The following is a 16,788-nucleotide window of genomic DNA, read 5'->3' on the forward strand; positions in this document are numbered from 1 at the left end:
GGGCTTCTGAGAGGAAAAACCTCTCACAGTAAAGATACACTGTGAATGAAGAAAAAGGAAGCCAGCTTAGTAGCACATTTGGAGGGGAAAAAAAGTGGAAATCTGAAAATACCAGGCCTAATTTAAGAAAGAAGTACAGGTATCTTACCTTATCGCTAGAACCTAAAAGCTTACACCCAGGGCAAGACAAATTTCAGAAGACATGACACTCTTGAAATACAGAATTTTATTTAGAAACTGTTTAAAAGTAGAAAAAAACCCTGTCAAGAAAGACCAGGTGGAAAATGGGTTCCCGACAAAATGGAATTTTAGGGCAACAAAAGTCTAAAAGGCCACAAAAGAGAAATAGCACCACTGTCATTTGAACAATGGCTAGTTACTTGCATTTTTTGGCATTGTTAATCAATGAATCTGGGTTTTCCTCTGAATTCCACACAGAGCATGCACTACACAGCAATTTTATCATAAAATACCTGTTTTCTACACACATTTTAGGACAAGCTACCACCATAAACAAATCAATACAAACACATCAGGGGATTGAACAATCTCAGTAGTGGGTAACATACATTTTGCAGAAATCTGCCAAACAAGGGGACTGAATAGGCCATGGGCAAAGCAAATGAGGGAGAGTTAAGGAATGAAATATTTTAAATATTAATAATTAATTCAGACATGGTACTGTATTTTCTGCAAAAGAAATTAACATTTAGTAACATACTAGTGAATTTTATCTCCAAAGAGATTAGTGCACTGGCAAAGTATTCAGATAACAGTGGAGAGCCATGGACAGCAGATACCGAAAACACCCCAGCCTTGTAGATCCCAAGATAACGATGGCCTTCACTGATCACTCCCTTTACTAGAGATCCAGCAAGAGCTTGCAGCATGATCACCTGCCTGCTGTACTTCCAATGCTAACCAGCAAACTTAAGGAGCCAAAGAGGAGTTCCCAGTGGGCAAGGGGAGCAGAGAAGAGAAACATGTTAAATGTAAACTTAAGATAGTAAAACAGGACACAAACCCATTCAAATCCCAGAGATGTGGGCAATTCTCCAGAAGTAGTTATTAGATTAAAAAAATGGACACACCTCATTTTTCAAAAACTCAACACACAAATTTCAGGAATAAATGGAAAAATCATTAGAGAAACACTCAATGAAATGCTCTTCATCTCAAACATCTCGGGGCTGAAACACCTTCTATTCATCCAGGCAACCAAGCTATTTGTTTTTAGCGGGGATGTAATTGGTCAATGACACCAAATGGCTTTACAGAGCAACTTCTTAAACTTTGCTTTTGGGACAAAGCCTAGGCCTGTGGGGATTTAGGCAACCCTTCAAGGCCTGTGACAGCAGTTTCCAAAGGTTCTAAGGTCTGGTCCTTCCTTCCCAGATACAATGTCAGACACATAAAATCTCCTGTCATGTTACATTTTATATTTTGAAATATGGAAGCATATTTTAAATACTCTTAAGGCATTCATTTATTAAAACGTTCTCTGCCAAGATTTCACATTAGCTTAAAACTCAATTCAGTCTTTACTGAAGTCACCACCTCAGTGTATTACATAAAAGTACCTTCTCCAGCAATCAGTGTGACCAGCAGCCACATGGGAGCCCCATGGTCAGCCTCTTTGTTCCCCAGGTGAATGAACTAGATGTTAATACTGCTCTGCTACAAGGTAAAAGCTCCTAACTCAAATTTATTGGTAAAGGAGTGAAACTTATGCAAAGTGCACTTTTTTAAAAAGAGGTACTTTTTGCTTATGAAAAGAAACCAGTGAATCCTCTAAGAATAATAAAAAGGAGTATTTTACAGTTAAGCACATGATTTGGAGTGAAGAATTCGGATGTTGCTCTGCTGGTCCAGGCTGTTAATACTCTTCTTGTTCCTCCTGTGGGCCCCCTTCATCAGGTATCACAAAGCCTTCCTGAAATGGGAAAACGAGATGGGAAGCTATTACTCAAGAATGAATGATCGGTTTCTACTGTGGGTCACGTTCTTCATATTTAAAGTCTCTCAAAGTAAGCTGTTCTTCCCATGTCTACCACTGCTTGACACTTACTCACACAGGCCAGGTGACCTCTATGTTATTTCTTGAATAGTAGAAATGTATCCTTCAAAAAGTCAACACTGATCACAATTAAATAAGTGGCATGGGAAAACCAAGTGTGCACAAAAAGACCATACTTGGGGCTTCCATTTCATATTCACTACAGAGCATTCCACATACACTTATAACAGGGAATGGATACACTACTGCACCACAATAATTAACTTCTCAGCTAGGCATGGTGGTGTACACCTGTAATCCTAGCTTCTTGGGAGGCTGAGGCAGGAAGATCTTAAAATCAAGGGCAGCCTGGGCAACTCAGCAAGACCCCGTCTCAAAAAAAATTTTAAAAAGGGCTGGGGAGGTAGCTCAGTTCAGAGTGCTAGCTGAGCCTGTGGGAGGTCCTGAGTTCAATTCCCAGTACCTTCAACCATCTTTTTTTCCTTAAACTAAATCTCTAGAGCTGAATTACTTAAGATGTACTTTCACTAAAATAATAAGCTAGAGCAAAGGACCCTATATCTTCATAATATTTAGTTCATATCCAGCACAAAACAAGCCCTAGAGATTTACTGAACAAATTGATCAACTTTTTTGTCATGTGACTTAATCCCTCAAAATGCACAAGACAAGTTTAGAAGACAGTCATAAAAATAGCATTATTATCACCTTACATTTGTATAGGGGTACACATACTACAAAATAGTAGTGTGATCTTACAGACCTTGCTAGACATGCAGAAATATAAATATACCTATTAAACAGTGGACATAGCAGTTATCAACCCTAAATCTAGAGAAAATCAGACTTCTCTGATCAGCTAACATGTCGTAACTAAAGACAGCAGGTTTGGCGGTGTTATAAACATGGATGCAAAAAAATCTGACCACAAAGTACTTTTAGGAAATGCGTACCAGGCAAGCTCCTGGAAAGAAAGGAAAGAAAGGCACACTTCTGACAGTTGGGGGCAGCAGACAGTGAAAAAGGAGCTGGGGATAGCATGCCTGGAGTCCTGATAAATGAAGGCAGCACCTCTACCGGAGGGGTCCAACCTGCAGAGGGTGGGATGGGGATGAAGGGTGCTTCTGGCTGATGATATTTTGTGGCTTATCAGTGGCTACCATCTACAGGAGTCAGGTAAAACAGCCACCTCCTTATCCTATTGCTTCCTCAGAGGATCACTGACCTCAAGGCAGAGGCTGAAGCTGGAAAGAGGTGCACTCAGGCTGACTTTTTTTGTGGGGTACCAGGGCTTGAACTCAGGGGTACTCGACCACTGAGTCACATCCCCAGCCCTATTTTGTATTTATTTTGAGACAGAGTCTCACTGAGTAGCTTAGCCTCACTTTTGCTGAGGTTGGCTTTGAACTCTCAATCCTCCAGCCTCACCTCCCAAGCCGCTGGGATTACAGGCATGCGCCATCGTGCCCGGTCCTCAGGCTGACTTTGAGGGATCAAAGATGAAGGGTTTTTTTGATATTTTTTAGTCATCAATGGATCTTTTATTTATTTACTTATTTATATGCAGGGCTGAGGATCAAACCCAGGGCCTCACACAAGCCAAGCAAGCAACTCTACCATTCACAACTCCAGCCCAAAGACGAAGTCTTTTTATGAACACAAGAATCAGCATAAAGTTTGCTGAAACCAACTAAACTTATTTCCTCTTAGATGGCAAAATGGAAAGAAAATTTTTGTGTTGACACATACGTCTGTGGCATAGAGAATGTCTACAATCCTCTGTAATACAGGATCGTTTTCCCCCTCATTCTCCTGGCAAATCAATTCAATGTTCCGTAGCTTTCCAAAGTAGAAATCTCTCTCCTTCTCCAAGTCTTCAACAGTAAGTTTCAACACGTTGACCTGCACAAGGTATTGAAAAGGGAGAGAAATCTGGCATTAGTGCACCAATAAAATATCACACAAACTTTTAACTCCAAAGATGTTATGGTCTTCTATCAAAGTCAACTGACAGAAAGCCAGTTTATTTTAATATCAATTTTCTTCAGCCCCAGGTAAGTATTACGTACATGTTCAAGGAAACCTTGATTATAATAGCAGGGCAGACTATGCCTTGAAACTTGCAGAAACCTCTCAAGGACTGAGAAAGGATCAAAAAGAAAAAACTAAGGAAATCTGAGGCAAATACAGTAGAATCCCAACCCAGACTGGCAAGGTGGTTAATTATCATAAATGAGTCCTTACAAGAAAACTGGTCAATCAAGTGCAACTCTGGCTGCATGTGGAGGTCAATGGAAAGGAATGTTTGAACCCTCTCCAGCCTCACTGAGGGGCTGATTCTCACAGAGGCTATTAAGAAATAAATCTCAATACTTAGGTCAGGACTCTGTCTAGTGAAGCGGAGTGTCACAATAACTCTCATAGTCCTTTGCGTACTTTAAGCACAGCGCATCTTCATTTCAGTGTTTTCAAATCTATGATGAGTGAATTTTTTTTTTTTTGGAACCCAGGGGTGCTTGACCATCAAGCCACATCCCCAGGTCTTTTTTTTTTTTGGGTGCTGGGGATCGAATCCAGGGCCTTGTGCTTGCAAGGCAAGCACTCTACCGACTGAGCTATCTCCCCAGCCTCTCCCCGGGTCTTTTTTATATTTAATTTAGAGACAGGGTCTCAATGAGTTGCTTAGGGCCGTGCTGCTAAGGCTGGCTTTGAACTCACAATCCTCTTGCCTCAGTCTCTCAAACAGCTGGGATTACAGGTGTGCACCACCACAGTCAGCTGATGAGTGAATTAATTTAACTCTCACTGAACGCAAACTACATGGCATACCATACAGCATACAGCCTTCATAAAACCCTCATTCCAAAGGGTAGGACCACAAAGCAGCATGGAAAGCCAAACCAGGAAATTAAAGGTGCAGGACTGGGAACCATTTGGACAGTAGCAAATTCTGAGAGCACTAGAAGGCACCAGAAATGATCAAGTTCAACCTTCTAAATACACAGGTACAAAAGCAGAAGCACACAGGTGATCTAGCAATTGAGGGGATCAGGTTCCATCCTGGGGTAGAAGAAAGCTCCCCCTTCGTAACCTGCAGTCAAGTAGAATTCAGAGAGCTGGGGGTGTGGCTCAGTGGGACAGCACTTGTCTAGCATATGCAAGGCCATGAGTTTGACACCCAGAACCACAAAAAAAGAAGAAAAAGAAAAGGGGGGTGGCATTCAGAAATGAAGAGCAGGCTACTGGAACTACAAAGCCCTAACTTTGAAGTTCATCATCAAAGTCCTTACAGACCAAACCAAAATCAGGATCCGATAGAGCCTAGCACCATTCCTCTATCAATCACAGAAGTCACTTTCAAAAATAATTTAAGCCAGGAGCAACAGCACATGTCTGTAATCCCAGTGATTCAGGCAGCTAAGGCAAAAGGTTCTCAAGTTTGAGGCCAGCCTGGGCAACTTAGCAAGACCCTGTCTTTAATTAAAAAAAAAAAAAAAAAGACTGGGGATGTAGCTCGGGGTCTCCTGAGTTCAAACTCCAGTACCACACACAAAAAAATAAAAATAATGTAAAATGTCAATAAAACAGTATGATTGCTTGGTGGCCAGCAAAGCTAAATCGTCTACTTCTGCATGCTCTATTCCACTTCCACCATTGTGGCAGCTTGCTAAAACTAACAGCCCCGAAGTGGGACATAAGAAAGATATAGAAGGGCAAGAGTTGAGCAACCCCAGCAATAGGAAGTTGCCTGAAAGTTTCAGTTCCACAATGCAAGAGGAGGTGGCCTTAGTGACCAAGAAGAAAAGCCAAAATAGCCTAAAAATACAATACTAGCCTCAAATTCCCATCTGTACACCCATGTTTCACTAGTGCTAACCCCATAAACTCATTTAAATCTTCTCTGTCCTACAAATCATCAGGACCACCAAAGCAGAACCAGCTTCTGGGTGCCCCCTGTAAGACCAATGCAGCATTTATCCACAATATCACTCAATAACTATGTATAAATGAGAAAGAGTACATATGTACAAAGTCACTGGCTTTCATGTGGTACTCCTCTATTGCTTATTTACAAGGTTATTAAAAATCTGTGCCAGGTTAAGGGTGTTGCTCAGTGGTAGAATAGTTGCATAGCACAAATGAGGCCCTAGTTTGATCCCCAGCACCACCAAAAATAAAATCCAGTAATCAATGTCACTCTTTTTCAACAGTTTTATATATATATACATATAGACATATAGATAAAAAATACATATATATATGTGTGTATGTGTGTATATATATATATTTTTTTTTAATTTAGTTGTAAGTGGACACAATACCTTTTCTTTTATTTTTAAGTGGTGGTGAGGATCAAACCCAGGGCCTCATGTGTGCTAGGCAAGTGCTCTACCAGCCCTCAAATGTCACTCTTAAAATCTTTCCTTATAGTAAATCAACAGCCACAACCTAAGAAGCATAAAGAGAATGTTTGGGGCCCACTATGGTCAATACAGTAGCCATCAGGCACATGGGGTTACTTGACATTTGGCCAGGAGGAATGAGTTGGGCTGCAAGTACTAAATACACACCAGATTTAAAAGACCAAGCACAGACAAGAAAATGTAAAAGATCTCTAAGTAAAATTCTCCACGACGGCTTAAGAATGTGGAATCCTTGCAGATCACCCAAGAATATAAATACTACAAGGTTAATTCGTGTAGAATACAGTATTGTTCACTTAACCTAACAAGTCCATCTGGTTCCATTTCCCACACTTAGAAAGGTCTACAAATTCAAATACTTTCAGGGAGACCAGTCAGATCATGTAAATGAGCCGAGAGTCAGTAACAGAGTTGGGGAAGGACTTTGGCAAATGGGAAAGGCCTAAAATTCTTCCTATAAATTAAAATCAATCAAACAAACAAACAAAAAAAGCCCAAAAGATGTGCAGGCCAAACAAAATACTCCTGTGGAAGGGATCAACCAGCGGGGTGTGAGCATTTGTGTCCCAGTCTTCCAGGATCAATGAAGCAGCTGGTTAGTGAACTTTCAGCCACTTATGTCCTAAGCCTCCCAACCTTCTATAGCACTGAAGGAGGCACACAGTCAGTTTCAAACCCTCCCTTACTACACCACAACCCCTCCCAACTTTAACTGCTAAAGTTCTCCTGCACTGGCCATTAAACCAACCAATTCTCACTGTCCCCTCAGAGAAGAAAGTCTTCCCAGTCTCCAACTACATTCTCCCCTGCAAAACTGTGGCTACTGCCTTCCAAAATCTTCAGCTGAGATTTCACTGCAGGATGGGCACCAAGCATATCTTCTCCAACTATATCAAAAACCACTTCTAGGCTGGGAATGTAACTCAGTGGTAGAGCACTTGCCTAGCAAGTGAGAGGCCCTGGATTCAACTTCCAGTACCAAAGGGGGAAAAAAAAATTCTAGTCAGGTAAGAGTGGCACATGACTATAATCCCAGCTACTCAGGAGGCTAAGGCAAAAGGATCCAAGTTCAAGGCCAACCCGGGCAACTTAGCAAGACTCTGTCTCAAATTAAAAAATTTTAAAAAGGGTTGGAGATGTAGCTCAGTGGTAGAGCATTTACCTAGCATTCACAAAGCCCTGGGTTCAACCCCAAATCTTGTCCAAAAAAAAAAAAAAAAAAAAAAAAAGGTCCACTTCTAGGCCCAGGCCAGATCTTCCATGACTTGCTATTCTAATACTTAGCAGCAATTTGTTCAGAGTGACTACCATGAATAGTTACAATTTCCAATGCTAGGTACCCCAAGTCACCAACCTCCTCCTTTCTCCCATTTAGCAATGACTGGCTGACCTAGGCTCTAGAGACAGACACACCTGGGTTCCAATCCTCACTCAAGTTATTTAACTTCTTGGAGTCATTGTCAACTATAAAACCCTACAGGTTTCCTGCATAAGTGGAATTAAAGTACTCAGTACACAGCATAAGCACTCCAAAAACATTTTAGTTATTTTTGTTATAAACTTTCAATGTTATTATTTCACAAACAAGTCAAAAAATTCTGGTTCCTATGAACTTTTAAAGAACACTGTAGCTAGCTGGGTATGGCAGTGAACACCCGTAGTCCCAGTGACTTAGGAGGCTGAGGCAGGAGAATTGCCAAGTTCAAAGTCAGCCTCAGTAATTTAGTGAGACCACCTCAAAATTTCAAAAAGTGGGGGAGGGGACAGCTGAGGATATGACTCAGTGGTTAAACATCCTTAGGTTGAATCCCCAGTACCAAAAAAAAAAAAAAAAAAAAAAAAAAAACCACTGTAGAACTTACTCCATTCTATCTAAAAACCTCAGACAAGAACCATAATACTCACTAATGCCTTTTATTCACTGTCATCATCCCAAAGGAACTGGTACCAAACACAATTCCAGGCACATCAGCTCACGTAATCTACTCAACTACAGTAAGCATAATCCCTTTCCTTAAGCAGAAGTTCGGAGAGGTTAATTAACTTGTCACAGGCAGAAGTAAAGGCAGAGCCAGACTCACTTCTATCCAGATTTATGTAAACCAAAGCCTGGGCACCATCACACAGGACACTGGCTGAGCTGGGGCAGAAGTCCCAGAGAACCTATCACAGCTGCTCCTGGAGAGTACAAGATCAACTCACTGGCAACCCAGCCCCAGCACTGACCACTCTCAACTCACCTTTTATTCTCCAATGGCTTTTTGTATATTCATGCTGCTAAATAGACAGTTACAGGGAAGTCTCCTTTTTCAGGACTTCTGTACTTTATAGCTGCAGTGCCCAGAGAGTAAGTCAAAACAATCATCCAAAAGCAAAACAAAACATCTAGAAGGATTCATGAGAAAACAATTAAAAGCCTAAAATTTGTTCTGATCCACAGAGACCTCTGACAAGCACCTTACGGGCATTTAGCCTAAAGACATTTCAAATCGCTGTAGTGATACAAACAGAACCAGAAGAGCAGCAATCCTTTCATACCAATTTTATCCTTGATTCCAATCTCCAGAAAGTAACTCCCTTACTCTTTCACTCTCTGAATCCCAGAGAATCCTGGGAGCACTCCAGAAACATCCAACAGGGTTCTGCTTTAAGAGCTGGTTTCCAAACACAGGTTTCTGTCACACCAAGAGAGCACAAAAATGCCTGCCTTTCTCCTGCGCCTTCACCCAGCCCAGTTCCCCACACTGCAGCCAAGTGCTCCCTCGCATCAGGAGGACCACCCTGGTCTTCCTCTGAAAGCAGGACAAGCCTTACCTCCCTGCAGCAAGGAAGCCTGAGTAGCTGGTGTCATGGGCACAGGAAGCACCTACCTGCTGCATCAACTCAGCTGCTTCATCGTCCCCGTTGCCCACGCCAGGGTTCTTTCGCACCACCCCGGGTCCAGCCTTAGGAGCTGCAGGAGTTCTCTGTGTTGAGATGGGTCTCTGTGGAGCTGAGAGAGGATTAGACATTTTTAAGAAGAAAAATGTAAAAAAAAAAAAAAAAAAAAAAAAACCAAACAAACAGAAACCCTCAGGACAGCAAAGGAAGGCTGTGACCCACTGCTTTCCAGACATTTAGTGAAGGGGACCAATGTTAAGGAGCCCCACATGCAGGACAACACCCCACATTTGCCTAAAGTGGTTTTTATCCTGACAGCATAGCTATCAATTTTAGCCACACCCTTTCATGCTGAGAATAAATCCAGTGAGGTCTTTCTCTGCTGTGGAGAACAGGAGTGTCATCTGAAGGAGGCACAGTAGTTCTGGTGCACACAGACCATCTACCTTACCCCAGCTCCAACCAAATCCACAAACAGGGCAGCTTTGTGATACATCACCACCCCACCTACAGCTCCATATCCTCTGCTCCCCATCTGCAAAACTAGATCCCTCCTGCCCTCAGACTCCTTGGATTAAGAGAGAGAAGTCCACAAGGCTGGCAGAGCCTGTTCTTACCACTATGACTTCAAACCTCAATCTTTGCCCACCTTCTAGAGGACATTTAGAAGGGTCAGAAGAGAAATGCATCTCACTGTCCAGAATTTACAGACTTCTCTGAGTATTTATAGTCAAACAGACAATGTAATAATACATTAACCTGCCTACAAGCTAAAACTATCAAGAGTGGGTTACATCAAGACAAATGTCTCATTTGTGATTTTAGTTATTCATTTAGCAATTATTCTATAAAACTTGTACATTATACCAGGCTTAGAAATACCTAATCTTCCTAAAACCCCAAATTGACAACCATAGGCCTTTTGCCCACAGTAACAGGCATTTCCTCTGGATGGCTCTCTCTCGTATATGTTTATCCTAAAGACTAAATGTTTACTGTAATTGTCAGCAACACCTGAAATATAAAACATACAGGATAACCTAAGCAGGTGCCCATTCCACACAGCTAAAGAATAAAAGCATGCAGTATCTGGGGAAACTGGAAGCCTCATATGCTGCTGATGGTACTGTAAATAGTTCAGCTACTTTAGAAAACAGGCAGCTCTGCAAAAGGTTAAACATAAAGTTACCGTATGGCCCAGGAATTCTGCTCCAAGACATATACTCTTGGATATACACCCAAGAGAAATGAGAACATGTCCACACAAAGAACTATACATGAATCTTCACAGCCGCATTACTCATAATAGCCAAAAAGTAGAAACAACTCAAATGACCATCAGCTGACAAATAAATGAGGTATAGCCATATAATGGAATATTATTCTGCAATAAAAAAGAATGAAGTACTGATAAATGCTACAACATGGATGAACCCTGAACACATGCTAAGTAAAAAAAGTCAGACACAAAGACCACATATTCTTTAATTTCATTTATACAAAACGTCCAGACAGGTAAGTCCATAAACAGAAAGTAGATCACTAGTGGTTGCCTAGGGCTTGGGGAAGGCAAAAGAGCTGGGAAATGAAAAGTGACTACTAGTAAGCACACAGAATGTTTCTGTCTGGGTATTAAAATAATCAAAATTGACTGCAATAATAGTTACAAGACTTTTTTTTTTTTTTTTTTTTTTTTTTTGGTAGTACTGGGGAATGAACCCAGGGGCACTCTACCACTATGTTACAACCCCAGCCCTTTTTATTTTATTGTGAGACAGGGTCTCATTAAATAGCCCAGGCTAATGTTGGAACTTAGAATCCTCCCGATTCAGTCTCCCAAGTAGCTGGAATTACTGGTATGTGTCACTGCACCCAGTCACAACTCTTCAAATGTACTTAATTAGGAAAAAAAAAAATTTAAACATTTTAAACAAGTGAAGTTTATAGCATATAAACTCTCTCTCAAATAAAGCTTTAAGTTAAAGAAGTACTTAACCTACCCTCTCTACCAGATGGCTCAGTCTCTCTCAAGATTCTATGGGCAAAGATAGGGGTTTGAAGTCAGAGTGGTAAGAACAGGCTCGGCCAGCCTTATGGACTAGTATCAGAGCACGCTACAGCAGCTCAGAGCTCAAGCCCTCAGGAGGCAGGGAAGTCATGAGTAAGCACAAGAAGTTCCTCTATAGAAGCAGGATGATGAAGACAGCCACAACAACCTGAGACCTAGAAGGCTCTTTTGGTGCTAGAAATTCAGGAATTCAGACTGTAACTCCCCTTCCTAGGGCTCTGTGAAATGCCTTTGCTTTCCCCCACATAAATAAAACTCTCTTATGTGAACTGAGGGTTTCTATTCAACACAACTGAAGAGCTTTCATGAAATGGCATAAAGTAATTTGTTTAGGTCTCAAAAACAGACTCTGGCCAAGGACTAAACTTCCTATTTTACAGAGAAGGTAACTATGGGTAAGAGGTGAAGGGGCTCACGAGGGTTGCAGAGAACAAACACAATTTGCCTCAAGGCAGAATCAAAGCTCTTGTCACATGCCAGGGATTATGCTTTTGAAGATTCCCAAGCCTATGTTTACTTAAAAAATTCTGATTCAGATCCAGGTGCAATTGTGCACACCTGTAATCCCCAGATGTTCTTGGGAGGCCAAGGTAAAAGGACTAAGTTCAGGATCAGTCTTGATGACTTAGCAAGACACTGTCTCAATATAAAAAAGAAAAAGAGCTGGGGATTTAGTTCAGTGATGCAGCACCCCTGGGTTCACTCATTAGAACTGCCAAAAAAATAAATAAATAAAAACAAACAAACAAAAAAAGCCAGTTCAATGTCAAATGAATGAATATACCTGGATACTATTATTATTTGGAAATGATGTCTGGAAGTTGTTTATTTACCTGCACTGCTCGAGCTGAGAGGTTTCTTCGGTTTATTCAGAGCTGGAGCAACAAGGGAGGGAGCAACTGCAGTTTCTTGTCCTTGTCTGGCAGCTACAGGGTCATAGTCTTTTCCATCATAGTTTGCATCAAAAAACTTCTTGAACCATTGCACAAATTCAAAATTATCCTGAAATTTTCCTTTAACTAATTTATCCACAGGAATTATCTGCAAAGAAAAAACAAGATTGTTTAGCCCAAAGTGAGGCTTTGGCAATCACTGAACCTGTCCCTGCCTCAAATCAGTACAAAGCTCTGCCAAAGGGAAGAAAAATAATATTTTAAGAGCTGGCCCTGGTGGCACATGCCTATAATATCAGCCAGTCATGAGGCTGAGGCAGGAGGACTAAGTTCAAGGCCAGCCTCAGTATTTAGTGAAGCCCTAAGCAACTTAGCAAGACACTCTCACAAAATAAGAAATAAAAAAAGGCTGGGAATGTGATTCACTGGTTAAGCACCTGTAGATTCAATCTCCAGTACCAAGGGAAAAAAAAACAAACAAAAAAAAACCACTCTCACATATACATATGTATGTGTGTGTATGTATATAAATATATATATATATAATTCCATAAAAATAGAAAAATTATGTATAAGCTACACCTTTTAAAATTATACGTAGGAACTAAATGATGCTCCTATGAATGCTTAGTTTATACAATATACACAAATGAAAATAAAATAATTACTAAGACTTGATTTCAAAATGAATAAAAACCAGGGGCTGTGGGGGATATAGCTCAGCTGGTAAAGTGCTTTCCTTGCATGCGAAAGGCCCTGAGTTCAATCCCCACCAAAAAAAAAAAAAGAACAAAAACCAGACATATCAGCAAGATAATTAGGGAGTATTATGAGTTTTACCAAACAAAAGTTATACTCCCAGAAATGGCTTAAAAAGATAAACTCTTCTAAATGTGGGGGGAAACGAATTCCTTAATTTTGCAATCTATTACATGCTTGGGCTAGTAAAATCTAGTGGACTGTGTTTCTGGTACTATCAAATATCCTTTGGGGCAGCAGGGACTTCCCAGGACCCCCAGGGATCCTTCATAAAAAGGAAATATTTCTAGAACCTTCTCTATTGAAACTAGTTATTCCTATACAATGGTTTACAGAAGTAAATCCAGAGATTCACCTAGAACTCAGACTACTAGAGAGTAAACAAAAAAAAATTTTTTTCAAATAACTATTAACAAACATATAGGTTGATGCTTCCAAATAGTTACTACATTCACAGCCGATGAAGATACAAGACAGTAAGCCATGTAGAGGCAGGACAGTACTTCGCTCTCCATAAATTATGTCAGGTAGAGAAAAGAGAGCTATACAAATTGGGAAAAGAAAAAGGATATTAAAAAGTCATGGGCTAGCCTGGCACAGTGACACACGCCTGTAATCCCAGTGGCTCAGGAGGCTGAGTCAGGAGGACAGCAAGTTCAAAGCCAGCCTCAGCAAAAGCAAGGTGCTAAGCAACTCAGTGAGACCCTGTCTCTAAATAAAATACAAAATAGGGCTGAAACGTGGCTCAGTGGTTGAGTGTCTCTGAATTCAATCCCCGGTACCCAGCCCCCCAACAAAAAGTCATGGGCTACCATACTATCTTTAGTAACAATCTTTAGTTAAGAAAAATAATCTAAGCAAAGGAATAAAATTTACTTACTTTGTCAACTCCCATCCTCTTAAAACCTGCTTGTAGTATTTTGAAATTCTGGATATATTCATGTTCTAGTTTAGCTTGGAACTTCACTTTCTTCAAGGCAACAGAGCCGGGGAACAACATGTCCATAAACTGACAATAGGCAGCTCCTGAATGAACAATAGCAATACAAAAAGGCAATAAACTCTAGACACAAATGATACTATTAGATGAATATGGTGAACTTTTCCCCAAATACAACTTAACAAAAAGTTGTAAAGGGGACCTACAGAAATCAAAACTTAGCCAGGCTCAGTGGCACACACCTATAATCCCAGTAACTTGGGAGGCTGAGGAAAGGGCTGAAGTAGGAGAATTGTGGGTTCAAGGTCAGCCAATTTAATGAGGCACTAAACAATTTAGCAAGACCCTGTCTCAAAATCAAAAAGGGTAGGGATGTGGCTCAGTGGTTAAGTAAGTGCTCCTGTGTTCAATCCCAGGTACCAAAAAAAAAAAAAAAAAAAAAAAACCCCAAAGCTTCATTACTTCTTGAATTCAAAGTCAATTTTTTAAAATCTATTAACAACATTGGCTTTATGTGATAAATTCTACAACACAGTTGCAATCTGGAAGCCTGTTAACAAGAAGAAAAAGAGTATCTATCAAATTTTAAAACTCCTATTCCTTATTAGAAATCATGATGACAGCCAGGCACAGTGGTACACACCTTAATTCCAGCAACCAAGGAAGCTGAGGCAGAAGGATCCCAAGTTCAAGGACAGCCTCAGCAACTTATGGAAACCCTATCTCACAATTAAAAATAAAAAGGGCTGGGTATAGGTCAGTGGTAAAGTATCCCTGGGTTCAATCCCCAGTACCAAAGGGATTAAAAAAAAGATTGGGAAAAAAATTTTAAAACTGATAACCAAAAATTGTGACTCAACATTATAGAAGCCAGAAACCAAATCACATCCAAGTATCCTCAATTCTCATCCACTCTTCCATATCATCAGAGGCCTTCATAGGATACAATACAGTTGGGTAAGGAAACAATTCCCAACAGGACACGGTAGCACACAGTGTAATCCCAGCTCCGCTGGAGGCAGAAGCAGGAGGATCTCAAGTTCAAAGCCAGACTCAGCAACTTAGTTGGCCCCTAAGCAAGGCTCTGTCTTAAAATATAAAAATGGGCTGTGGAAGGGCTGGGGTCATAGTTCAGTGGTAGAGTGAGTTTGATCCTCAGCACCACATAAAAATAAAGGTATTGTGTCCATCTACAAAAAGAATGTTTTAAACAAAATGCTCTGGGGATGAGGTTCAATGGTTGAGGGACCCTGGGTTCAATTCCCGGTACCCATCCCCCCAAAAAAGAAACAATTCCTAAGTGGGGGCGTGGAGATAGACTATGCTGCTATACTTTCACTGGCTAAAACTGTTAATATAAAGAAAAAAATTAAGTCCCACTAAAAGAGCTGGAGTATACGGCTCAGTGGTAGAGCATTTGCCCGGAATGTGCAATGCTGCAGGTTCAGTGTCCAGCACTGAAGGAAAAAAAAAAGCCCACTAAACATAGACAAAGCAATTGGACAAGTCAGAAGAAATGCACATGGTTAATAAATAATGGTGTTGAAGCTCAGGGAAGTAATTTAAAATCACAGGACATCCAAGTGTGGTTGTGCATGCCTGTAATCCCAGCGAGTCAAGAAGCTAAGACAAGAGGATCCAAAGTTCAAGGCCAGTCTTGGCAACCAGTCAGGTCTTAAAAAACTTAGTGAGACCCTGTCTCAAAATAAAAATAAAAAGGGCTGGGAGTCAGACACAGTGGTGCACATCTGTAATCCCAGCAGCTCAGAAGGCTAATGCAGGAGGATTGAAAGTTCAAGGCCAGCCTCAATAACTTAAGAGACCCTGTCTCAAAATAAAAAGGACTGTGGCAAAGTACCTCTAGGTTCAATCCCCAGTACCCAAAACAAGCAAAAAAAAAATAAAAAGGGTTGGGGATATGGCTCAGTGGTTAAGCCCCAACCCAAAAATAAATAAATAAATAATAAATGAATAAATAAAGAACAAAGATGTATGAAACTGATTATAACTGTATTCACCACAGTAAAAAATGGAAGCATCCTATATCTCTCACAGTAAGATCTACTGCATAACTTTTAGCATGCAATCCTAACAAAAATTTTTCCCACATTACTGGGGATTGAATCCAGTTCTACCACTGAGTTACACCCCCATCCCTTTTTATTTTGAGATAATATCTCACTGAATTTCCCAGGCCAGTCTGGAACTTGCAATTCTCTTACCTCAGCATCCCTAGTAGCTGGAATTATAGAAATACACCACCACATGCAGTTCTCACAGAATTTCATGCAAACAAACATTCACTTTGGGGAGGAAAAAAAACTCAAGATATTACATTTAATGAATAAGCAACGTAGAAAAACATAACTATATTTTTATATGTGCAAAAATATCTATCTTAATATATATGCACAGAAAAAGCTACAAGAAAACACAAAGTACTAAATTAAGCCATATGAATTTGTTTTGTAGATTAAATATGGTCAATAATGACTATGGGTTATGATGCATTCTATTTTTTAAATATTTAACTATATACTACAGTGAATATTATTTCTATAATCAGAATACAAAAAAAAAGTTTAAATTTCTTAAAGAAAAAAGCTCATCAATGCTTTTTACAGGAAAAGAGTTGAAAATTCCTGGTCTATAAATGTCTCAACTAAGAAGAGAACAGGTTTAAAGGGGGTCTTCCTTCCAGTCTCTGACTTAATGACAATGTGACCAAGACAAGGACAAATGCTGACAACACAAGCAGGACAAGAAGAGGAGTTCACTTTGGTGCCACTGGCCCATCAATCTGCAGC

The 16,788-nt window shown here is 40.4% G+C and overlaps 1 protein-coding gene across 2 annotated transcripts in view; it reads right to left on the minus strand.

The window, feature by feature from the left end:
- Window positions 1–209: 209 nt before the first annotated feature.
- Window positions 210–16,788, minus strand: part of Mapre1 (microtubule associated protein RP/EB family member 1) — a 28,481-nt gene continuing 11,902 nt past the window's right edge. For both annotated transcript variants that reach the window (XM_047542398.1, XM_047542399.1), the window contains exons 3-7: window positions 13,922–14,067; window positions 12,223–12,430; window positions 9,312–9,433; window positions 3,767–3,919; window positions 210–1,933 (exon numbers count right to left, since the gene is read on the minus strand). In XM_047542398.1, coding sequence (XP_047398354.1) covers window positions 1,877–1,933; window positions 3,767–3,919; window positions 9,312–9,433; window positions 12,223–12,430; window positions 13,922–14,067 — 686 coding nt within the window. In that variant the 3' untranslated portion in view covers window positions 210–1,876. The remainder of the gene's footprint in view (window positions 1,934–3,766; window positions 3,920–9,311; window positions 9,434–12,222; window positions 12,431–13,921; window positions 14,068–16,788) is intronic.

Source organism: Sciurus carolinensis, chromosome 2, assembly GCF_902686445.1.
Source record: "Sciurus carolinensis chromosome 2, mSciCar1.2, whole genome shotgun sequence".
Lineage (NCBI taxonomy): Eukaryota > Metazoa > Chordata > Mammalia > Rodentia > Sciuridae > Sciurus > Sciurus carolinensis.